Source organism: Mobula hypostoma, chromosome 6, assembly GCF_963921235.1.
Source record: "Mobula hypostoma chromosome 6, sMobHyp1.1, whole genome shotgun sequence".
Lineage (NCBI taxonomy): Eukaryota > Metazoa > Chordata > Chondrichthyes > Myliobatiformes > Myliobatidae > Mobula > Mobula hypostoma.
Genome location: NC_086102.1, coordinates 101953873 through 101978856, shown reverse-complemented (window position 1 = coordinate 101978856; position 24984 = coordinate 101953873). Strand labels below are relative to the sequence as shown.

Genomic DNA, 24984 nt, shown 5'->3' with positions numbered 1-24984 from the left:
ACCTAATAGTAGTATAATTAATGATTTTAAAAGCTGATCATAGAAGCGACCAAAGTGGGAAAAAATAATCGTAGATGGCAATTTCGGTAGCTATTTTAACAAAATGTCTTTAAAATTGAATTCGTTGTTTCGAAATTGATTTAGTTGTTTTAGTCAATAATGCGTATAAATGATTGTGTGGGTATAATAAGGAAAAGTGTACGTTTTGTTGGTGTTATTGAGGACAGGACAGAATCTTTGCCGAAAGTGCGGCTGCGGAGCTGAGAAGCCTTCGTTGCCATGGAAACTGCAAGCCTCTGCGGCCTAGTGAACGATGGCGATCCGTGGCGACCGCAACTTGGCGTTGGGAGCGGGTGTGAGATCAAGATCGGGATCGCAACGAACTAACCGGTAAGCCAAGGCGAGGATTCGCCTATTCCAGCGGCGTGGCGCATGTATTTACCAGCGAGGATACGGTCGCGGATCTCCAGCTCGCCTGGCCCAGGAAAGCCTGTGGTGAGGTACCCACCGACCTACCCCGCGGGAAGTGGGGCTCTCCCCGGCAGCGTCCCCGGAAAGTGCCAGTTAAGCTCCAGCCAGAGACTTTAGGCTCAAGATTTTTTTGTGTGTAGAACGCCTTTTTTGTATAGGAGCAGAGCTATTTGATCGCCTCCAATAATAATGATCACCCATCCCGCATCCACTAGGGTGGCCTCAGTTAATGGTTTCTAATGATGCGTGTATCTGAAGCGGAGGACGCTTGGGGGACAACTCATAGAGATTTGTAAGATTATGAGAGGAATAGAGAGAGGGGATAGCCAGTGTTTCCAAGTTTGAAATGTTTTATACCAGAGGTATTTAAGGTGAGAACAGGTAAGTTCAAATGAGATGTGTTGGGCAAATTTTTGCAGTGGTGGGTGCCTGCATGCGCTACCTGTGATGGTGGTGGAGGCGAATACGATAGAAATGTTCGAGAGGATCTTAGACGGGCACATAGCTGTGCAGGAAATGGAAGGGTATGGACATAGTATCGGTAGAAAGGATTAGTTTAGTTGGTCATTTTAATACTTAATTTTTGGTGCAATATTGCGAGCCAAAAGGACTGCACGTATGCTGTTCTGTTCTATGTTCTAGTGAGCTGTGCATTCAGAATCATTGAATATTTTCAAAGCATGGAATAACATTCATCCTGATGAAGGGTCTCTGCCTGAAACGTCGACTGTACCTCTTCCTAGAGATGCTGCTTGGGTGGCTGCGTTCACCAGCAACTTTGATGTGTGTTGCTTGAATTTCCAGCATCTGCAGAATTCCTGTTGTTTGCATATAAATTGCATGTTGAGAAGTAATAGGGAGAGCTCCAGGAAACTGATCCCGAGGCAGGACTGCATCAGCCATGATAATGTTGAATGGTGTACAGGCTGGAGTGTCCATTTGGCCTACTTTTATGTTTTAGCCCACTGACTTTGAGACTGCTGCTCATGAAAAGTGATCCACGAATCCTGATAGAATTAAGAAATCTGAAAAAAATTACAAAGTTCAACTGCAATTTGTTAGTAAAATGTTTACAAGAAGTGAATGCGGTGTTCTAAGTTAAAAATAAATTTATTATCAAAGTACATATATATCGTCATATACTACTCTGAAATTAGTTTCCTTCCTTCCAGGCATTCACAGTAGAACAAAGAAATACAATGAAAATCAATGACACACAAGACTGACAAACGGTTGATGTCCTCTTGCACAATTTGTGCAGACACAAAAATAATAATAAATAAATAAATAAGACTGATAACTTGAGTTGTAGTTTTCTTGAAAGTGAGTCCATAGGTTGCTGAATCAGTTCAGCATTGAGGTGAGTGAAGTTATCTATGCTTCTTCGGGGTCCTGATGGTTGAAGGGTAATAACAGTTCCTGAATCAGGTGGTGTGGGTCCTAAAGCTTCTGTTCTTCCTCCTGATGGTAGCAGCGAGAAGAGAGCATGGCCTAAATGGTGGGGGTCCGATGATGGAGACTGCTTTCCTATGACAGCATTCCTTGTATTGTCTAATGTAATCCCATTGTCAAACATGCAATACAAGAAGTGTGTGACTTTATTCTTCAACCAAAATAATTCTCTTGCAAATATTCTGCTGGAGGAACTCAGTGGGTCAAGCAACATCTATGAAGGGAAAGGAATTGTCAACTTTTGGGGTGAAAACACTGCATTTACAGACTTGTGTTTTCAAATAATTCTTTTACATTGGAAAAATATTTTGTTATTATGATGTGAATACTAGATTAAATTTATCAAACTGTCCTCTTCTGTGCTTTATGATCAGGGATGCACTCAAGGCCAGTTTGGATGAAGATTCAGAAGTGAATTCAGAAGTTTATAACTTGGCAGCCGAAGTTGCAGATTGTCCAGATAATAAGATTCCTGTGCTGCTGCTAAAGCTAAAAGGTGAGAAAGAAATGCCTTAGGACAAAATCAAGGAGCCACAAGCATTCCTGTATCTTTTTCTTCTCTTCAGTGTGAGCTAACGCCAGCTGGAGTAATGTGCAACATAAAAGAAACACTAGAGGAGCTCAGTGGGTCAGACAGCATCTGTGGAAGCAAATGGACAGTTCATGTACTATGAGCTGAGCTGAGCTGTCTTGCTGTCCCAAATGCTAACTATTTCAATTCTCCTCCTTGTTCTCATACTGACGTCTGTTCTTAGCCTCTAATGCCTAGTTGGGGCTAACCACAAACTAGAGGAACAGCGCCTTGTGTCACCTGACCTTTACCAGCATAAACTTATTTTTTCCATTAAGGGCTTGCTTTCCTTTGTGTACCCTTATTGCTTGCTGTAACTTCTTGAGTTCAGCATTCTGTAGTAGTGCAATCACTTGTGTTGAGTATAATGTTCTCCTGAGGGGTTGCCTATTGGGTCTTCAGGCGGACGTTGAACCACATATTCTGGTATCACCACAGGACTTAATCCGGGATGTTAAGAGTGGTTTCCCTTAATGGAGAATGCCTGTGTGCGACTTTGTATACACCGAGTGTTAGTTGCTAATTAGTGCTGATATCCAGATATAGTTTAGGTTTTATTTAGAGATGCAGCACAGTAACAGGCCCCTTCCAGTCCAACGAGCCCATGTGACCAATTAACCTACTAACCTGTACATCTTTGGAATTTGGGAGGTAACCAGAGTAAACCCACATGGTCAAGGGGAGATAGCCAAGTTGTCCATGATGCATGGTAATAGAAGTTGTAACTCAAAGGCAAAATACTCGAATGCTGGAAATCTGAAATGAAATAGAAAATTTGAAAAATGCTCAAATCAGGGAGAATCTTTTGAAAGGAAACTCATATCATTTCAGGTCAGTGATCTAATTAACTTGTAAATGAGAGGGTCCAATGATCCTAGGTCTTCTCCCCTTTGCCACTGAGGTAGATAGTTCTCCTCATACACAAAATCTACATACATCTGCAAAATCACACATTGTTCACTTTTAGAGATTAATTATCTTTATTTGTTACAAGTAATCGAAGCACACAATGAAATCTGTCATTTACGTCAACAACCAGCACAGTCCGAAGATGTGCTGGGGCAGTCCACAAGTGTCACCATGCTTCCGGCGCTAATAAGGCATGCACAAAACTTACAAACCCTAACCAGTACGTCTTTGGATTATGGATGGAAATTGGAACATCAAGATTGCTGGCGCAGTAAAGTGTTACGCTAACCACTGTACTGTCATGCCACTCCACCCCCTCCCACCCCACCCCATACCACACATGTTGCATTGTTAATAGAACATAGAATAGTACAGCACGGTAACAGGCCCTTCAGCCCACAATGTTGTGCCGACCCTCAAACCCTGCCTCCCATACAACCCCCCTCCTTAAATTCCTCCATATACATGTCTAGTAGTCTCTTAAATCTCACTGGTGTATCTGCCTCCACCACTGACTCAGGCAGTGTATTCCACGCACCAACCACTCTCTGAGTAAAAAACCTTCCTCTAATATCCCCCTTGAACTTCCCACCCCTTACCTTAAAGCCATATCCTCTTGTACTGAGCTGTGGTGCCCTGGGGAAGAGGCGCTGGCTGTCCACTCTATCTATTCCTCTTAATATCTTGTATACCTCTATCATGTCTCCTCTCATCCTCCTTCTCTCCAAAGAGTAAAGCCCTAGCTCCCTTAATCTCTGATCATAATCCATACTCTCTAAACCAGGCAGCATCCTGGTAAATCTCCTCTGTATCCTTTCCAATGCTTCCACATCCTTCCTATAATGAGGCGACCAGAACTGGACACAGTACTCTAAGTATGGCCTAACCAGAGTTTTATAGAGCTGCATCATTACCTCACGACTCTTAAACTCTGTCCCTCGACTTATGAAAGCTAACACCCCATAAGCTTTCTTAACTACCCCATCTACCTGTGAGGCAACTTTCAGGGATCTGTGGACATGTACCCTGAGATCCCTCTGCTCCTCCACACTACCACATATCCTGCCATTTACTTTGTACTCTGCCTTGGAGTTTGTCTTTCCAAAGTGTACCACCTCACAGTTCTCCGGGTTGAACTCTGTCTGCCGCTTCTCAGCCCACTTCTGTATCCTATCAATGTCTGTTTGCAATCTTCAACAATCCTCTACACTATCCACACCACCACCAACCTTTGTGTCATCTGCAAACTTGCCAACCCACCTTTCTACCCCCACATCCAGGTCACTAATAAAAATCACGAAAAGTAGAGGTCTCAGAACAGATCCTTGTGGGACACCACTAGTCACAGCCCTCCAATCTGAATATACTCCCTCTACCACGACCTCTGCTTTCTGCAGGCAAGCCAATTCTGAATCCACCTGGCCAAACTTCCCTGGATCCCATGCCTTCTGACTTTCTGAATAAGCCTACCATGTGGAACCTTGTCAAATGCCTTACTAAAATCCATGTCTGAAGCTATGTCTGAATTTTAAATCTCCCACTAAGTTCCTCTGTAGCCTTTCCCCTCTTTCTAAGTAACAAATCTCAGATACTGCTCTGCTCTTTCCAGTTTTGGCCTCTTGCTTGTCCTTGATTTTTTGCTACTCCAGACATGCCTTCCCTGTTGAATCCCTCATCTCTGACATTCTACCTTTCTCATATTTTGAAATGGAAGAAAAAAGACTTTCATTTGCACGTGCCTTTCACAGCCTTGAGTCATCCCAGATTGCTTCCAGCTATTAAGGTTCATTACATTTCTAATGTAGGAAACACAATGCCCCATTTGTTCACAACAGGCTTACTAGGCTGCTTTGTGCATCAAAGACCAGATAAACCTGTTTTTGTAATGTTTATTTAGGGTAAACATTTGCCAGGACCCCAGGGGAAAACATTTTTGCGTTGCTTCTAAACACTGCCATATGTTTGTTTATATACACCTAAGAGATGCAGTATTTCTTCTCTAAGGTGGTATCTCCAGCACACTTTCAGAACTATACTAAAGTGTCTAACTCTTGAGTTTTGGGCATGAGCATTGTCCACTGAGCCACAGGAAGCATCTGCAAATTCATTCAGTGACTCCACATTCCTTATACTTAAATGTAGGTATAGACTTGACTGCTCCATGAAGAAATCCGAAATATAGGTACTTAATTTTATTAAATTGGCAATAATCTGAATCCACTAAAATCAAATGGTGGTTACTTTTTAAATTGAAAATAGTTCATAGTGGGTCTGCACAGTTACGATAATATATTTTCTGCATAAAACCAACCTTCGCTATGCCACAGAGAACACGTGGCATCTGCAAAACGAGACATAACAACCAAAAGTGGCCACTGAATATATGCTCATGGTCTGGTGCTGTAGCTCATCCAATAGAAGTTTTGATGTGTTTATGCATTCAGAAATACTCTCCTGTACATCACTGTTGTAATGCATGGCTATTTGAGTTACTGGTGTCTTCCTGTCACTTGAGCCAGTCTGGCTCTCCTCTGACCTCTCTCATCAACAAGGTGTTTTCACACACAGAACTGCCGCTCACTGGATGTTTTTTGTACCATTCTGTTTAAACTCTAGAAACTGGTATGCATGAAAATCCCAGGAGATCAACAGTTTCTGAGATACTCAACCACCCCGTCTGGCACCAATAATCATTCCACGGTCAATCACTTAGATTACATTTCACCCCATTCTGATGTTTGGCCTGAATAATGATGGCATCTCTTGATCATTTCTGCATGTTTTTATGCATTAAGTGGCTGATTAGATATTTGCATTAACATACAGCTATACGTAATAAAATGTCCACTGAGTATATATTGTAGCATATTTGAGATTTCATCCCTGATGCGGCTTTAACTATTTTTCTTTTACCTTGCCACATATTTTACAGAAATCTTAAAAGAACCTCCCTTAGGAAGCAAAGAGTTAAAGAAGTTGAAGGAGGACATTTATTATTATGACCTAATTCAGTATTGCATACTAGTGCTTACACAAGACTACCGCAACATCCCAGGGAACTGGTTCACAGCTGTACAGCTGGCAGAGATACTCAGGTAAAGATCAGGAGTCTAATTTCTGTGACTGGTATTCAGCTTTGTTGCTGTTGTGGTTCAACTAAGAACTTACTTTGTCTGTTATTGCACATTGCCATGAAAAGTATTTGGAAGAATTACACATTAAATAATGAAGACCGTAAAGACTTAGAAATAGAATTAGAATATTCTGCCCATTGAGTCTGCTCCACCATTCGAAACTTTCCTTCTCAACCCTATTCTTCTACCTTCTCCCTGTAATGTTTGATGACCTTACTGATGAGGAACTAATCAGCCTCTGCTTTAAATATACCCAATGACATGGCCTCCACAGCTGTCTGTGGCAATGAGTTCCACAGATTCTCCACCCTCTGGCTAAAGAAATTCCTCCTCATCTTTATTCTATAGTGATATCCTTCTATTATCAGGGGCTGTGCCCTCTGGTCCTAGACTCTCCCACTGCTACAATAAGCAGCCCACAGGAACTGTTCATGAATCAGAATCAGGTTTATTATCATCGGCATGCGATGTGAAATTTGTTAGCTTAGCAGCTGCTCAATGCAATACATGATCTTGCAGAGACAGAAAAAAATAGTAATAATAAATAAAATAAAACAATAATAAATAAACAAGTAAATTACACACATTAAATAGGTTATTAAAAATGTGCAAAAACAGAAATACTGTATATTAAAAAAGTGTGGTAGTGTCCAAAGCTTCAAAGTCCATTTAGGAATTGGATGGCAGAGAAGAAGAAGCTGTTCCTGAATCGCTGAGTGTTTGCTTTCAGGCTTCTGTATCTCCTACCTGATAACACTGAGAAAAGGGCATGGCCTGGGTGCTGGAGGTCCTTAATAATGGACACTGCTTTTCTGAGACACCGCTCCCTAAAGCTGTCCTGGGTACTTTGTAGGCTAGTGCCCAAGATGGAGCTGACTAAATTTACAACCTTCTGCAGCTTCTTTCGGTCCTGTGCAGTAACCCCTCCATATCAGACAGTGATGCAGCCTGTCAGAATGCTCTCCACGGTACATCTATAGAAGTTTTTGAGTGTATTTGTTGACATGCTAAATCGCTTCAAACTCCTAATAAAGTATAGCCACTGTCTTGCCTTCTTTATGACTACATCAGTGTGTTGGGACCAGGTTAGAGCCTCAGAGATCTTGACACCCAGGAACTTGAAACTGCTCACTCTCTCCACTTCTGATCCCTCTATGAGGATTGGTATGTGTTCCTTCGTCTTACCCTTCCTAAAGTCCACAATCAGCTCTTTCGTCTTACTGATACTGAGTGCCAAGTTGTTGCTGCAGCACCATTACACTAGTTGGCATATCTCACTCCTGTACACCCTCTCGTCACCACCTGCGATTCTACCAACAATGGTTGTATCATCAGCAAATTTGTAGATGGTATTTGAGCTATGCACACAGTGATGTGTATACGGAGAGTAGAGCATTGGGCTAGGCACATACCTCTGAGGTGCGCCAGTGTTGATCGTCAGCGAGGAGGATATGTTATCACCAATCCGCATAGACTGTGGACTCCGGTTAGGAAGTCGAGGATCCAATTACAGAGGGAGGTACAGAGGCCTATGTTCTGCAACTTCTCAATCAGGATTGTGGGAATGATGGTATTAAATGCTGAGCTATAGTCAATGAACAGCATCCTGACGTAGGTCTTTGTGTTGTCTTGGTGATCTAAGGTCGTGTGGAGAGCCATGGAGATTGTGTCTGCTGTTGACCTATTGTGACAATAGGCAAATTGCAATGGGTCCAAGTCCTCGTTGAGGCAGGAGTTCAGTCTAGTCATAACCAACCTCAAAGCATTTCATCACTGTCGATATGAGTGCTACCGGGTGATGCAATTGGGAACTATTTTATTTTAAAATTAAGGCATTTATATAGTCTCGGATTGGCTCTTCAGCGGACTGAAAACTATAAACAAATTAGATTCCATAATCACTACACTGCAAGAAACTTTTCCCCATGTCAGAGGTTGGATAAAACTATAAGATGTAGGTTTATGGTAAGGGGGAACAGATTCATAGGTAATATGCTGGGGATCTCCTTCACCCAGATAGTGGTATGTAGCTGGAGCCTGCCTCAGAGAGTGTGTAAATATGGTCACTTGAGTTCCTCATCCCACTCCCACTCTGAATTATTTGTCCATGACTTCCTTTACTGCAACAGTGGAACCCAACACAAACTTGAAAAACAGGTCCTCATTTTTGTTACAGCCCCTTGTATTGAAATCTACGGCTTTAGGCAACTTGATTCTTTTTCCTTTTTTAGCTACTGGGAATGGAGCCTGGCCCACTGCTCTTGTCCTTGTGTTCTGTATTTCACAATCCCCACATTACTTTGTCCAGATCCAGATGAAGGATCTTGTACTCAGCATTCAGGTTCAATCTTCCAAAGTTTATCAGCTCATACTTCCCCAGATTGAACTCCATCTGCCACTTCTCTGCACCCTGATTATATCTTGTTGTAACACAAATGCTGGAGAAACTCAACAGGTCCAGCAGCATCTATGGAAATGAGCAAACAGTCATCAGGGTCTCAGTCCGAAATATCGACTGTTTATTCATTTCCAGAGATGCTGCCTGACCTGGGTTCCTCTAGCATTTTGTGTGGGATGCTCTGGATTTCAAGCACCTCTTGTGTTTATATCTTGTTGTAAACTATGACAATCTTATTATTATTATCAACAATACCACAAACCTTGGTGTTATCTGCAAAGTTGCTCCTTCACCCTTCCACTTTCTTTTCCAAGTCACTTATAAAAATTCAGAAAAGTAGGGCTCCCAGAAAAGATACCTGTGGAACACACCCCACCTACTAGCACCTTCTGTAGGAAAGCCAGTTCTGAATCCGTGCGGTAGGTTTCCATGTCTCATGACTGGATTGCCTCTAATCCCTATGGAGAATAGTTTTATTCTGCATAAGAATGTGAAAAGTTACGGCAGGTAGATGCGAATGTGATGAAGAGCAGACTAAGAGCAAAGGAACCTACTTTGCTCCTAATTGTCTTTTGCACGTTGGTTGTTCCACCCTCTTGGTTGTGTGCAGTTTTTCATTGATTGTATTGCGTTTCTTTATATTTATTGTTAATGCCTGCAAGAAAATATATGTACTTTGATAATAAATTTACATTGATCATTGAACTTCTTGAAGAGGCGTAGATCGAATGGACAGCCAGAGACTTCTTCCCAGGCCTGAAATGGCTGATACAAAGGGGCATAATTTTACGGTGTTGTGAAAAATGTATAGGGAGGATGTCAGAGGCAAGTGTTTTACAGAGAATAGTAGGTGTATGGAATGCACTGCCAGGGATGGTGGTAGAGGCAGATACATTAGCAACATAAAAGGAGCACTGAGATAGGCTCCTATCTCATGATAGGATGGATGAAAGCAAAATAGAGGGCTATACGGGAGGAAGGGGTTAGATTGATATTGCAGTAGATTAAAGGGTTGTCACATTAATGTGGGCCAAAGGGCCTGTACCGTTCTATGTTCTATAATGAAATCAACCATATGATCTCTGAATGAAATGTCTTTCTTTGTTAAGTTTCCTTTCACTATCAGCCTGGAACCTGCTCAAGGGTTCTTAAACCAAGCTATGAAAAATATAATGTATTTTGTTTAACAATCATGAATAATGGAATTGAATTGATTTGAATTGACTTTATTTCTTACATCCTTCACATACATGAGGAGTAAAAATGTTTACGCTACATCTCCGGCTAAATGTGCAATGTGCAATTTATAGTAATTTGTAATAGATAGTATGTACAACAGCACAGTCAATATAGCATAGAAATAAAATTGTATCAGTGTGAATTAATCAGTCTGATGGCCTGGTGGAAGAAGCTGTCCCGGAGCCTGTTTGTCCTGGCTTTTATGTTGAGCTACTGTTTCTGTATGTTAGCAGCTGGAATAGTTTGTGGTTGGGATGACTCAGGTCCCCAGTGATCCTTCGAACACTTTTTACACACCTTTTACTGTAAACGCCCTGAATAGTGGAAAGTTCACAAAAGCAGATGCGCAGGGCTGTCTGCACCAAACCCTGCAGTTCTGTGATTGAGGGAAGTACAGTTCCTGCACCAGGCAGTGATGCAGCCAGTCAAGATGCTCTCAATTGTGTCCCTGTAGAAAGTCCTCAGGATCTGGGGACTCATGCCAAACTTCTTCAACCACCTGAGGTGGAAGAGGGGCTGTTATGCTTTTTTCACCACACAGCTGGTATGTACAGAGAGGCCCCTTGGTGATGTGTATACCAAGGAAACTGTTCACCCTCTCAACTCCAGATCCATTGATGTCAATAGGAGTGAGCCTGTCTCTGTTCCTCCTGCAGTCCACAACCAGCTCCTTTGTTTTTGTGACGTTGAGGGAGAGGTTGTTTTCTTGACACCACTGTGTCAGGATGATGACTTCTCTGTAGCTACCTCGTTATTATTTGAGTTAAGGCCAATCAATGTAGTATCTTCGGCAAATTTAATTAGCAGATTGGAGCTGTGGGTGGCGACACAGTCATGGGTATACAAAGGGTAAAGGAGGAGGCTTAGGACATAGCCCTGAGGGACACCTGTGTTGAGGGACAGAGGGGCAGAGGTGAGGGAGCCAACTCGTACAGCTTGCTGGCAATCTGACAGGACGTCCAGGATCCAGCTGCACAAGGCAGGGTGAAGGCTTCTTGTCAAGGCTGGAGGGAATTATGGTGTTGAATGCTGAATTGTAGTCTAAGAACAGCATTCTCACATAAACATCCTTCTTCTCCAGATGTGTAAGGACGGTGTGTAGAGCTGTGGCTATTACATCATCTGTCAATTGGATTTGTTGGTAGGTGAATTGTAGGGGATCCAGTGTGGGTGGTAGTAAGCTGCAGATGTCGTCCTTGACCAGCCTCACAAAGCATTTGCTTATTATTGAGGTGAGTGTGACAGGACGCCAGTCGTTCAGGAATGTTACCTTGGTCTTTTTAGGTACAAGGACAATGATGGATGCTTTGAAGCAGGAGGGCACTCTACACTGGGAGAGGGAGAGATTAAAATTGTCTGTAAACACACCTGCCAGTTGTGCCGCGCACATCCTGAGTACCTGCCCTGGGACGCTGTCCTGTCCCTCAGCCTTGTGGCTGTCCACTCGTTGGAAACACCTGTGTACTTCAGCCTCAGAGATGACCAAGGTGCAGGTCTCTTCGGTGGCTCTCCTCAGGGGCTCCGTGTTGGCGATATTAAACTGAGCGTAAAAATGATTTAACTCATCTGGGACAGAAGCAGCAATGTTGAAACTTTATAAGGCACTGGTGAGGGCTCACTTGGAGTATTGTGAGCAGTTTTGGGCCCCATATCTTAGAAAGGATGTGCTGGAACTGGAGAGGGTTCGAGGGAGGTTCATGAAATGATTCCAGGATTGAACAGCTTGTCATATGAAGAATGTCTGATGGCTCTGGGCTTGCATTAATTCTTTGTCACCGGCAGCTGTGGCATAGGTTGATAGATTCTTGCTTGGTCAGGGCAAGAAGGGATATGGGGAGATGGCAGGAGATTGGGGCTGAGAGGAAAATTGGATCAGCCTTGATGAAATGGTGGAGCAGACTCAATGGGCCAAATGGCCTAATTCTGCTCCTATACTTTATGGTCCTATGGTCCTATGGTCATGGGCGATCTTCTCCCTCTGCACTATCCCCATATTTCCTGATTCTTTACATATCCCCAACCTCTATTCTGAACAAACTGAATGAATAAGCCACCATCGACTTCTAAGATTCCTACCCTCTTTGTGAAGAATGCTGTCATAGATTCACACAGCAAAGCAGGACCTTCAGTCCAACTCATCGACAATTGCTTTTAAACATCTTCTCTGCATCCGCCGTGTCAAGCCCAATAAGAATTTAAATAAGATCACCTTTCTTCTTTTAAATCTTAAAAGAATATAAGCCAAGAGCACTTCATCTCTCATATGCCAAACCTGCATCCCTGCAATGAGACTAGTGAATCTTTGCTGCACTCCCTCTGTAGATGAATTTCCTTTTCTTTTTTATTTCCTTTTTACTTAAGGAATAAAAAAAACTGCACAATTCTCCAGACTGCAGTCTTATAAGAATCCCAAGTAATTGTAGTAGATTCTCTTTATTCCAGCACTCAAATGGTCCTGTAATAAGGTAAAAGCAACATTAACTCTCCTCTTCCTCTTCCCACCCTGTCACTTGTAAAAATGCCATCCCCTTCTTTCAGTTCCTCAATCTTTGCTGCATCTGCTCTCATATTGGGGCTTTTCGTTCCAGAACTAATGAAATATCCTCCTTCAAAGAAAGGGGCTTCCCTCCCTCCACCATCAACACAGCCTTCACCCACATATCTTTTATTTCGAGCATGTCTGCCCTTACCCCATCCGCCCACTGCTACACCAGGGATAGGGTTCTTCTTGTCCTCATCTATCAGGTGTAGCACATAATTCTCTGTAACTTCCACCATCTCCAACAGGACCCCATCACCAAGCACATCTTTCCCTCGCCTCCCCCTCCCCATTTTCCACTTTCCACTTTCCACTGGGTTCAATCCCTACCCAACTCCCTTATCCATACATCCCTCCCCACTGATCTCCCTCCTGGTACTTACCCTTGCAAGCAAAACAAGTGCCCCTACACCTCCACCCTCACCGCCATTCAAAGTCCCAAACAGTCCTTCCAGGTGAGGCAACACCTATGAGTTCATTGGGGCCATCTACTGTATTTAGTGCTCCTTGTGTAGCCTCCTGTGTATTGATGAGACCTGACTTAGACTGGGTGACCTCTTCGCTGAGCACCTACCCTCCGCTTGCCTACTGGGATCTCCCAGTAGCCACCGATTTCAATTCTACTTCTCATTCCCATTCTGACGTGTCAGTCCATGGCACGATGAGGCCACACTCAGGTTGGAGGAGCAACACCTTATATTATGTCTGGGTAGCCTCCAACCTGATGGCATGAACATTGATTTCTTGAACTTCCACAATTGCACCTTCACCATTCCCCGTTTCCCTCTCTCACCTTATCTCCTTACCTGCCCATCACCTCCCTCCTTCCCTTTTTCCATGGTCTATCTCCTATCGGATTCCCTCCCCACCGTTTCACCTTATCACCTACCACCTTGTACTTCTTCCACCCCTCTCTCAACCTTTTTTACTCTTACTTCCAATCTTTCTTTCCAGTCCTGAAGAAGGGTCTCAGCCCGAAACATCGACTGTTTACTCTTTTCCATAGATGCTGCCTGGCCTGCTGAGTTCCTCCAGCATTTTGTGTGGGTTGCTTGGATTTCCAGCATCTACCAGTTTTCTCGTGTTTGTGATTAACTGTCCTGTTTCAATGAGGATCAGCACTCATGGGGTTTTTTTGCTGCTTATAAAGATAATTCAGTTAAGTGCCTCAAACTTATTTATTTGATTTATATTATTGCTTGAATCCCTTGAATGGATTTGCAAGCCTTAGATTCAACTATGGTACCTCAGGATGCTGGAGGAACTCAGTAGGTCAGGCAGTGTGTATGGAGAGTCGGCGTTTCCCAGCGAGACTCTTCATCAGGACCTTCATTATTGCTGTCTGAGTTACTGAGTTCCTCCAGTATTTCGTTTGTGTTATTCTGAATTTCCCTAATCTGCAGAATGTCTTGCGTGTAAGATTGAACTGTAGCCTCGTAGTTAACTACTATTCTTTGCCATCAGAATCTCCATTTGTGGATACCAGTTATTCTATGCAAAACACCTTTGGTTAGATATAGCACCCAAATAAGTTGACCACCATGACTAAAGATCCTTTGTAGTGATACATCACATGGGAAATCTAAATATTTTTGATTGAATGTGTTATAGGGTGAAATATGTCTACTGGAATATTTTGAGGTTTACTGACTTAACAGTAATTTGAATTGCTTTCCCTTAGCACTGCCTGTGTGGGTCTGGATCCAAAGGATGATGCAGAAGAATTTTACAACAAAGTGTTACCATCAGGCACAGACAATCTAATGTTGCTGGCACGGCGTCTACAGGCTCGCTTCCTCAAAGCTGACGAGGTGATTCTATGTAGCTTCTATCTGCCTGCTCCATTTACATCATTTGATATATTTATCTCACTGCACCTTAAGCTAAAAGCACAGTTTTTGATGCCAGTTTCAATATTTTGCATTCAAATATAAGCATGTACAAATTCTACATGTGCAGAAATTTATTGTTTTAACCACTTAAGGCTTCTGCATACCTCTACAATTTTTGTTGCAAGTTTTACAAGTCCTTAGAAGTTGAATTTTCCAATTAGCCCTGCAGTATTTACCCGGACACAAGCCTTTAGTTCAGTTTAGCTTATGCACCATTTTAAGAACTTCAATTTCTCAACCACACTTTGTGTTGTGTCATTTTTTGGGGTTATGATGCACGCATGCTCTCTGCAGCTGTGTTAGTTCCTCCCTGGCAGTACCTATTGTTTCATACACTCAGTGGTCACTTTATTAGGTATACCTGTCCACCTGTTTGTTAATGCAAAATTCTAATCAGCCAATCACCTGTCAGTAATGCAACACATAAAAGCATGCAGACAGTTGTTGTTCAGACCAAGCATCAGAATGGGGAAGAAATATGATATAAGTGATTTCAATAATGGAATGATTGTTGGTGCCTTATGGGATGGTTTGGGTATCTCAGAAACTGCTGATCTCGTGGGATTTTCATGCACAGCAGTCTCTAGAGTTTACAGAGAATTGTGTGCAAAACAAAAAAAGATCTAGTAAGCGGCAACTTTGGGTGTAAACACCTTGTTAATGAGAGAAGTCAGGGAAGAGTGTCCAAACTGGTTCAAGCTGACAGGAAGATGACAGTAATTCAAATAACCACGTGTTGCAACAGTGGTGTACAAAGAGCATCTCTGAATGTACAACAAGTCAAATCATGAAGTGGATGGGCTACAGCAGCAGAAGACCACACTGGGTTCCACTCCTGTACCTCCTAATTTTTATAAATGCTTCAGGGTTTCCAGCAGAATTGTTCACAGGACTTTTGTCATCTGGCATTTAACAATGTGACTCCAAGAGATGCTTTTTCAACCAGCACTCTCCTGCTATAACTTCATATTTTCAGTGGCCTATCTCTAATCCTAGCCTTAGTTACTCCATCTACTCCCTGGAGTTATGACTGAATTTACCTAACCCATCGTTATTTCATTTTCTCCTTATCATGTCACTTGTAGCACAATGGCATAGCGATTAGCACCAGTAATCACTGATTGGAGTTCAATTGCCGCCACTGTCTGTAAGGATATTATACGTTCTTCCCGTGACTGAGTGGGGTTCCTCCGGGTGGTCTAGTTTCCTCCCACATTCCGAAGATATACGGTTAGGACATGCTATATTGGCACTGGAAGCTTGGTGGTGCTTGCTGGTTGCCCCAACACAATCCTTGGACTGTACTGGTTATTGACACAAATGACACATTTTTCACTGTATGTTTCAATGTACATGTGACAAATAAAGCTAATCTTTAAATGCAGTTTTGAATGGAATAATTGAAAAGCTTCAAAAATCAATCCTTGTTTTGGGTAGGTTACTATGCACACCACTGGGGAAAAATATTTCACCGAACGTGACCTGGGGATGCCAATGAAACGTTATATTGTGATGTGAAGTATACTGCACATCCACTCAGTTTTCTTACTCCCTACAACAATGATAATTTTCCATATTAAATAAAGCATTTATTGACCATGTTGTTCTTCAGCTCCTAGATTCCTGATGATGCACTTGAGAAATCGAGTAGGTTGATCTGGCCTGCCCATGGGGTTGGGCTGCATTATTTCCCCATTTGACTACACTGAATGTAGAACATCAAACAGTACTGCTCAGGAACAGGCCCTTCAGCCCACAATGTCTGTGCCAAACACCATTCCAAATTAAACTAAATCTCTTCTCCTACGCATGATCCGTATCACAAAGTTGCTCCTCAGCCCCCATTCTGCTCACTGTACACCCATGACTGTGTGGCCAAATTCTGCTCTCATTCCATCTTCAAGTTTGTAGATTATACCACCACAGTGGGCCATACCTCAAATAACAAGTACAAGAAGGAGATAGAGATCTTGGTAACATGCTGTCATGACAAGAACCTTTGCCTCAATGTCAGGCAGATAAGAGCTGTTCATTATCTTCAAAGGGTGACAGTGCACATGCTGTGCTTACATCTACAATGTTGAGTTTGAGATCTTTGAAAGCGTCAAGTTCAGCACATCACAGAAACAAACCTGCCTTCCATGAACTCTTATCTACGCTTTTCGCTGAGGCAGTAAAAGCAGTCAGCATAATGAAAGACCCCACCCACCCTAGGCATACTCCTTTCTCCCCTCTTCTATCGGGCAGAAGATGGAAAAGCCTGAAAGCATGTGCCTCCAGGCTCAAAGGGAGCTTCTACCCTGCTGCTATAAGACATTAAGTGGTTTCCTGGTATGATAAAGATATATTGGACTCTTGACCTCACGATCTGCCTCATTAAGATCTTGCATCTCATTGTTTGCCTGCATTTCACTTGCACTAAAGCTGTTACACTGTTGTTTTACCTTGTTCTAGCTCAGAGCACTGTGTAATGAATTGATTAGTATGAACAATGTGCAAGACAAGCTTTTTACTGTATCTCGGTAATTCCAATATCCTCTGTTCCCTGCATATTCATGTCTCTATCAAATAGCCTCTTAAGAGTCATATTGTATCTGCTTTCACCATTACCCCTAGCAGGCCATTCCAGGCACCTACCACTCTGTGTGGAAAGGAAAATTTGCCCCATACATCTATAAATTCACTCACCCTTGTCTTAATTGCATGCCCCACAATATTAACATTTCATGGAAGAAAGGTTCTGGCAGTTTACCCTATCAATGCCTCTCACAAAGTTATAAACTTTCCCTCAGCCTTAGACACTCCAGAGAAATCAGTCAGGGTTTATCCAATCTGCCCCTATAGTTTATAGTCTTTTATCCAGGCAGAATCCTTTTTAAACCTCTTCCATACTCTTCTCAAATCTTCCACATCTTTCCTATATTTACACACAATACTCCAAAAACAGTGTGGTCAAAGTTCTATATAGATGCAGCATGATTTCCTTATACTAAGAGTTAGTACCTTAACCACGAAGGCAAGCATCAATAAGCTATCTACTTGCATGGCTACTTTCAGGGAGCTAGGAACTTGGATCCCAAATCCCTCTGTTCATCACGCTGGATGTCAGAGACTTTCAATTGTACAAGTACTAGCAGCCAATAAAACTTAAAAAGTTGAGTCTCAACTGTCACATCCAATCAATGTCAACATTACAAATACTACATGTAAATAAAATGTATTTAATGAATGAATGGAATTTTTTTAAACACTTAAATATACTGCAACACTTTTTCTATTTCAAGGATGATGATAAACAAGATTTTCTGCGCTATTTCCACAATGTGACAGACTCCCTTTGCCTGCTTCTGAGTGGCCACATTCAGTTGATTCAGCATGGTAAGTACCATAATGGAGAATAATGTCAGAAGGTACAGAGAGGAGCGTAGTCGGATAAGAACACAGTGAGCCAAAGGAGGAGTTAGGAAGGGAGACCAAATAGCTTTGATTCAAGTTGATTTTTATGAAGAGGCTTAAAGCAGAAGAGGTAGAAAAGGGTAACAAAACAAGGAGATGCATAGTCATGGAGAGATACAGCATGGAAATAGGCCCACCAAGTCTGCTCCAACCATTTATGCTAATCCTACATTAAAGCTCAAAGTAAAATTTATTATCAGAGTACATACACGTCACCACATACAACCCTGAGATTCTTTTTCCTACAGGCATATTCAGCAAATTTATAGAACAGTAACTATAAACAGGATCAATGAAAGAGCAAGAGTATAGAAGACAACAAACTGTGCAAATGCAAATATAAATAAATAGCAATAAATAACGAAAGCATGAAATAACAAGATAAAGTGTTCTTAAGTGAGATCATTGGTTGTGGGAACACCAGAAATAGAATGAGTGTGGTTATCCTCTTTGGTTCGGGAGCCTGATGGTTGAGGGGTAGAAACTGCTCTTGAACCTGGTGGTGAGAGTCCTAAGGCATATGTTTCTTCTACCTGATGACAGCAGCAAGAAAAAAGCATGGCCTGGGTGGTGAGGATCTTTGATGATGGATGCTGCTTTTCTATGACAACATTTCATGTAGATGTGCTCAGTAGCTGGGAGGGTTTTACCCATGATGTACTGGGCTGAATCCACTACCTTTTGTAGGATTTTCCACTCAAAGGCATTGGTGTTCCCATACCAGGCCGTAATGCAGCCAGTCAGCACACTTTCCACACACATCTCTAGAAGTTTATCAAGGTTTTTGATGACATGCTGAATCTTCACAAACTCATAAGGAAGTAGAGGCTCTGTCATGTTTTCTTTGCAATTACTTTTACGTGATGGGATCAGGAGAGGTCCTCTGAGATTCAGTAGGTTTCAATGAGATCCCCGCGCATTCTTCTAAATTCCAGTGAGTACAGGCCCAGAGCTGCCCAACACTCCTCATATGTTGACCCCTTCATTTCCAGAATCATCCTTGTGAACCTCCTTTGGACTCTCTCCAATGACAACACATTCTTTTAGAGAAAAGGGGCCCAAAACTGTTGACAATACTCCAAATGCGGCCTGATTAGTGTCTTATAAAACTTCAGCATTATCTCCTTGCTTTTATGTTCTATTCCCCTTGAAATAAATGCCAGTATTGCATTTGCCTTCTTTACCACAGACTCAGCCTGTAAATTAACCTTCTGGAAGTCTTGCACAAGGACTCCCAAGTCCCTTTGCACCTCTGATGTTTGAATTTTTTCCGACTTAAATAATAGTCTTTTACCAAAATACATTATCATACATTTCCTAACACTGTATTCCATTTCCCACTTTTTTGCCCATTCTTCCAATTTGTCTAAGTTCTGCTGCAATCGCATTGCTTCCTGAGCACTATCTACCCCTTCACCTATCTTTGTACCATCTGCAAACTTTGCCACAACGCCATCAATTCCATTATCTAAATCATTAACAGACAATGTGAAAAGTACAGTCTCAATACTGACCCCTGAGGAACACCACTAGTCACTGGCAGCCAACTAGAAAAGGCCTCCTTTATTCCCACTCGCTGCCTCCTGCCCATCAGCCATTCCTCTATCTATGCCAGTATATTTCCTGTAACACCATAGGATGTTATCTTGTTAAGCAGCCTCATGTGAGGCACCTTATCAAATGCCTTCTGAAATCTAAGTAAGTCACATGCACAGCCTCTGCTTTGTCCACTCTGCTTATTACTTGCTTGAAGAATTCCATAAGATTTGTCAGGCAAGATTTCCCTTTACATAAACCATGCTGACCTTGACTTATTGTGTCATTCGTCTTCAAGTATCCCGAAGCCTTGCCCTTAATATGGACTCCAAATAATACCACTGAGGTTAGGCTAAAGGCTGATAATTTCCTTTCTTTTGTCTTCTTCCCTTCTGAAAGAGTGGAGTGACATTTGCAATTTTCCAGTCCTCTGGGGCCATGCCAGAATCAAGTGATTCTTGAAAGATCATGACCAATGCATCCATTATCTCTTCAGCAACGTCATTTAGGACTCTGCAATGTAGTCCACCTTAAGAACTTTCAGTCTGCCTAGCACCTTTTTCTTTGTAATAGCAATGGCACTCACTCCTGCTCCCTGACACTCACAGACCTCTGACATACAGCTAGTGTTTTCTACAGTCAGTGGGTGCCGTCCCGAATCCGGGGTTGGCGGCTATGCATCTTCATCTTCTTTGATCTTACAACAACACCGGGTACAGCCTCTCCTCCAGCTTGTTCTTGCCGGCCGCCTTGGCACCGCCTGCCGCTGCCCCCGCCGAACTGGAGGTCGTGTCGGCCTCCAGCCATGGCCGCTTCTTCGAGCTCGGCCCTTCCTTAGGCGAGGCCTTGGGCAGGTCCAGGCACATGGTGCAGCGCCCAAGTTCATCATGTTTCTTCTAACTAAGTGCATAGCATACAATTCCTAGATATGTGGTGAGGCTTTAATCTCTTCCACGGAAGATGGCCATTGGCTTACAAGGAGCTCATCCGCCCTTTGTCAGGTCTTGTTTTTTTTAGGCCTGCTGGGTGTCCTCACACCCTCTTCACCAGTCCGGTGGGGGAGCCGGCCCAAGTTGCCAACCACAGTAAAAACAGAAACAAAGTACTTATTAAGTTCATCTCTTTGTCCTCCAATACTACCTCGCTAGCATCATTTTCCAGTGGTCCAGTATCAACTCTCACCTCCCTTTTACTCTTTATATTACTTATAGTATCCTGCTTTATACTATCAGCTAGTTTGCCCTCAAATTTCATCTTTTCCCTTCTTATAGCTATTTTTGTTGCCTTTTGTTGGATTTTAAAAACTTCTCAATCATCCGACTTCCCACTTACTTTTGCTCACTTATATGCCTTTCCTTGACTTTTATGCAGTCCTTAACTTCCCTCGTCAGCCATGGTTGCCTAGCCCTGCCATCTGAGAACAACTTCTGTGGAACATATCTATCCTGCGCCTTGTGAACTATTCCCATAAACTTCAGCCCATCTCTGTGCTGCAGTCACCCCCGCTAGTATCCTTCTCCAATCCACCTGGGCAAGCTCTTCTCTGATGCCTCTGTAATTCTCTTTATTCCATTGTGATACAGATACATGTGACTTATGCTTTACCCTCTCAAATTGCAGTATGAATTCAATCATTTTATGATCGTTGCCCCCTAAAGATTCCTTTATGTTAAGCTGACTAATAAAATCTGGGTTATTATACAACACCCAATCTGAGATAGCCTTACCCCTAGTAGGCTCACACACAAGCTGCTCTAAAAAGCCATTTCATAGGCATTCAACAAATTCCCTCTCTTGTGATCCAACACCAACCTGAATTGTCCCAATCCCCTTACATATTGAAATCCCCCATTACTATTGTGTCAATACCCTTATTACATGCCTTTTCCAGTTCTCTTTGCAATCTCAACTCCACATCTCGGCTACTATTTGGAAGCTTAAATATGATTCTCATAATTTTTTTTTACTTTTGCAGTTTCTTAACCCCACCCACAAAACATTCTCTGATCCTATGTCACCTCTTTCTAAAGATTTAATTCCATCTCTTGTCAATAGAACCACACCACTTTCCTGCCTGTCCTTTAGATACAAAGTATATCCTTTGATGTTAAACTCCCAACAATGGCCTTTTTTCAGCCACAACTCAGTGACGCTCACAATGTCATACTGACCAATTTCTAATTGTGCCACGAGTTCATTCACCTTATTCTGAATGCCACAAGGATTTAAATACAGCACCTTCAGTCCTGCGTTCTTCGCCCGTATGAATTTTGCCTCTGTGGTGCAACTTAACTCTTTGCTCTGTCTGCAGTTATACTCTAGCATTGGCTTGTCCTACCTTACATTCATATTACATATTACATTATCTACTTGTAAACCTGCTTGTTCATCCTCAGCACTATCTTACTGGTTCCCAATCCCCTGCGATATTAGTTTAAACCACCCCCACAGCTCTAGCAAACTGGCCCGCAAGGGTGTTAGTTCTCCTTGGATTCAAGTGCAACCTGTCCCTTTTGTACAGGTCACTCCTGCCCCAGAACAGGTCCCAATTTCCAGAAATATGAATCCCTGTCCCCTGCTCCAATTCTTCAGACGCACATTTATCTGCCACCTCATTCTATTCCTATCCTCACCGTTGCGTGGCACAGGCCGCAATATCAAGATTACTACACTTGAGATCCTGCTTCCTTCCTAACTCCCTGTATTCTGTTTTCAGGACCTCCTCCCTTTTTCTACCTACGTATCGTTGGTACCAATACGTACTGCAACTTCTGTCTGCTCACCCTCCCTTTTCAGGATATTGTGGGCATGTTCAGAAACATCACAGACCCTGGAACCTGGGAGGCAAACTACCATCCATGTTTCCATTTCGCATCCACAGAGTCACCTGTTTGTCCCCCTAACTATTGAGTTCCCTATCACTGCTGCCATCCTCTTTAGTTTCCTGCCCTTCTGAGCCACAGGGCCAGACTTAGTACAAAAGGCGCAGCCACTGAAAATGGAATACATTGTTGAGGGGGGCGGCCACAGGGGGTGCTCTCCACTATCTGACGTTCTCCCTTCCCTCTCCTGACAGTCATCCATTTATCTGTCTTCCTGTCTAGCTCCTGTCTATCACTTCTTCACTTTCCCTATTTATTATCCCTATCAAACCTATTCTCCTGCCTTCTCCCCATAACCTTTGACACTAATCCAGAATATACCAATCTCCACTTTAAATAAACCCAATGATGGCCTCCACAACCATCTGCGGCAATGAATTCCATAGATTCAATACCCTCTGACTGAAGAAATTTCTCCTCTTCCTTGTTGTAAGGGACATCTTTGTATTCTGAGCTGTGTCCTCTGGTCCTTAACTACCCCATTATAGAAATTATCCTCTCTATGTCTGCTCTATCTAGACCTCTCAATATTTGATACATCCACTTGTGATGATGTAATGGGTACTTGCATAACAGGATGTATTTAAGGGGGATATCACATAATTGTCCTCTTGGGGAACATTGTCAGATTTTTGGAAGCTGTACACATTGGGTGCTCTGATGGTCAATACCAGAAGGAATTAAAATGGTGGATTTTTACAGTCACATGTTATGGACAAGTTACTGTTTATTAGAACCAAGAAGTTATAGAACAGGAATTGGGAAGCTTTGTTGACAATGTATATATTCTCTGGCTAACAGTGTGCATCAGATTTACATAGCTCACTCCATTTATAAGATCCTGCAAGCTGCTGAAATAGAAAGTAACACATACAGAATTAGCTGGCTGCTGGTGTAGTGGCATCAGCACCAGACTTTGAGGCAAATTCAAATCCGGCTGGCTCCTTGCACGCTTTCCATCCATGCTGGAGTGAGCATCGAGTTAGCAACTCAGTCTCGTAAGAAAAATAGTCAAATGCTACAGAAACAGCAAAAATGCTGCTTGATACGCCACAAGGCGTGAAAAGGAACAACAACAACATACAAAATGCTGGAGGAACTCAGCAGGTCAGGCAGAATCTATGAAGGGTCCCCAGCGAAAATGTCGACTCTTTATTCATTTCTAGAGAACTGCTTGAGTTCCTCCAGCATTTCATAGGTGTAGCTCCACTTCATTTCTGTCTTCATTTGTGTGTAAGCTGTGAGAACGTGGTCCAGTGCATTCACTTCCACTTCTTCCTAGCTTCATTTAGTAGGTCTCATATTTCCTGTCCTGGTGCCTATTCCCACTATTGTGCTGAGATTGCATTGGTTACATTGTCAATAAACAGGATAGTAATAGTAGAGTACAAAGGAACCAGTGATCCTCAAGAATTGAACCATCTCAGTAAATGGACTACGATGAATTTCATCCTTAAGCACAAGAGGTTCTGCAGATGCTGGAAATCTTGAGCAACAAATGGTAAGTGCTGGAGGAACTCAGCAATTTGAGCGGTATCTATGGAGAAGAATAAACGTTGACATTTCAGGCTCAGACACTGACTGTTTATTCCTTTCCATAGATGCTGCCTGACTTGCTGAGTTCCTCCAGCATTTTGTGTGTGTCAGTCTGTATTTCATACCTGACACTTGCCAATTCAACATTTCTAACATTCATAGGTAATAAGGCCTCTCATTTATCAGCTGTGGACACCATGTTAGATAATAAAGTTCACTATCTTTGTTTTCAACAATATAAAGGATTTGCAGTGAATAAAGTTGAAATTTGGAGATACTATGGATTCTGGTTATTTGGACCATCAGTTAATTGGGACAGCCACTTACTTCGGACAACTCTTAAAGAACAACTAATTGTGAAAATAGATGGGATTCCTTTTGTTTATGTAGGACACTGTGCTGCTTAATTGGGACAGGAGACTATTGCCAAACAGTTTCTAATTAGCATTAGTCATGTACGCTTGTGTGGCCATTAGAAATACATTGCTTAGAGTGAACAGAATTTAAGTAGCGTCAGTTGCACGTGCTTTTGTCATCCATTTGGTCTGAAAGATGCTGATTCAAGAAGCAGTGATTGTTGATAATTTTGTGCCAGGAAACTTATTGCTGAATTACAATACTACTTCATGCAAGAAGTACTAGGTACTTGGTGTATGAGGTGTCTGCATTGATTTTGTTCATTCACAGTCAATCAAAAGAACACTGCAGTTTATACTAGATGAATTCATCTAACGATAACCATTAAGAACCAATACACAGTTTTATAGTACTGTAGTAATGTTGGTAATTTGTTCTGTATTTCATTTAAATACATAATTTGTTACTCACTTATACAGTAGTAGGCAACTGAGTCCTGATGAAGGATCTTGGTCTGAGCCGTCAACTGGTTACTCTTTTCCATAGATGCTGAGTTCCGCCAGCATTTTGTCTGTGTTGCTTGGATTTCCAGTACCTGTAGATTTTCTCGTG

The 24984-nt window shown here is 42.3% G+C and overlaps 1 protein-coding gene across 2 annotated transcripts in view; it reads left to right on the top strand.

Moving 5' to 3' along the window:
* The first annotated feature begins 288 nt into the window (after positions 1-288).
* Positions 289-24984, top strand: part of LOC134348252 (IQ calmodulin-binding motif-containing protein 1-like) — a 95033-nt gene continuing 70337 nt past the window's right edge. Inside the window, exons 1-5 of one of the 2 annotated variants that reach the window (XM_063051350.1) lie at positions 289-390; positions 2298-2419; positions 6336-6498; positions 14395-14524; positions 17890-17983. In XM_063051350.1, coding sequence (XP_062907420.1) covers positions 314-390; positions 2298-2419; positions 6336-6498; positions 14395-14524; positions 17890-17983 — 586 coding nt within the window. In that variant the 5' untranslated portion in view covers positions 289-313. Of the gene's footprint in view, positions 391-2297; positions 2420-6335; positions 6499-13770; positions 13872-14394; positions 14525-17889; positions 17984-24984 lie in introns of those variants that run through there. The other variant, XM_063051351.1, reaches the window with a different exon arrangement.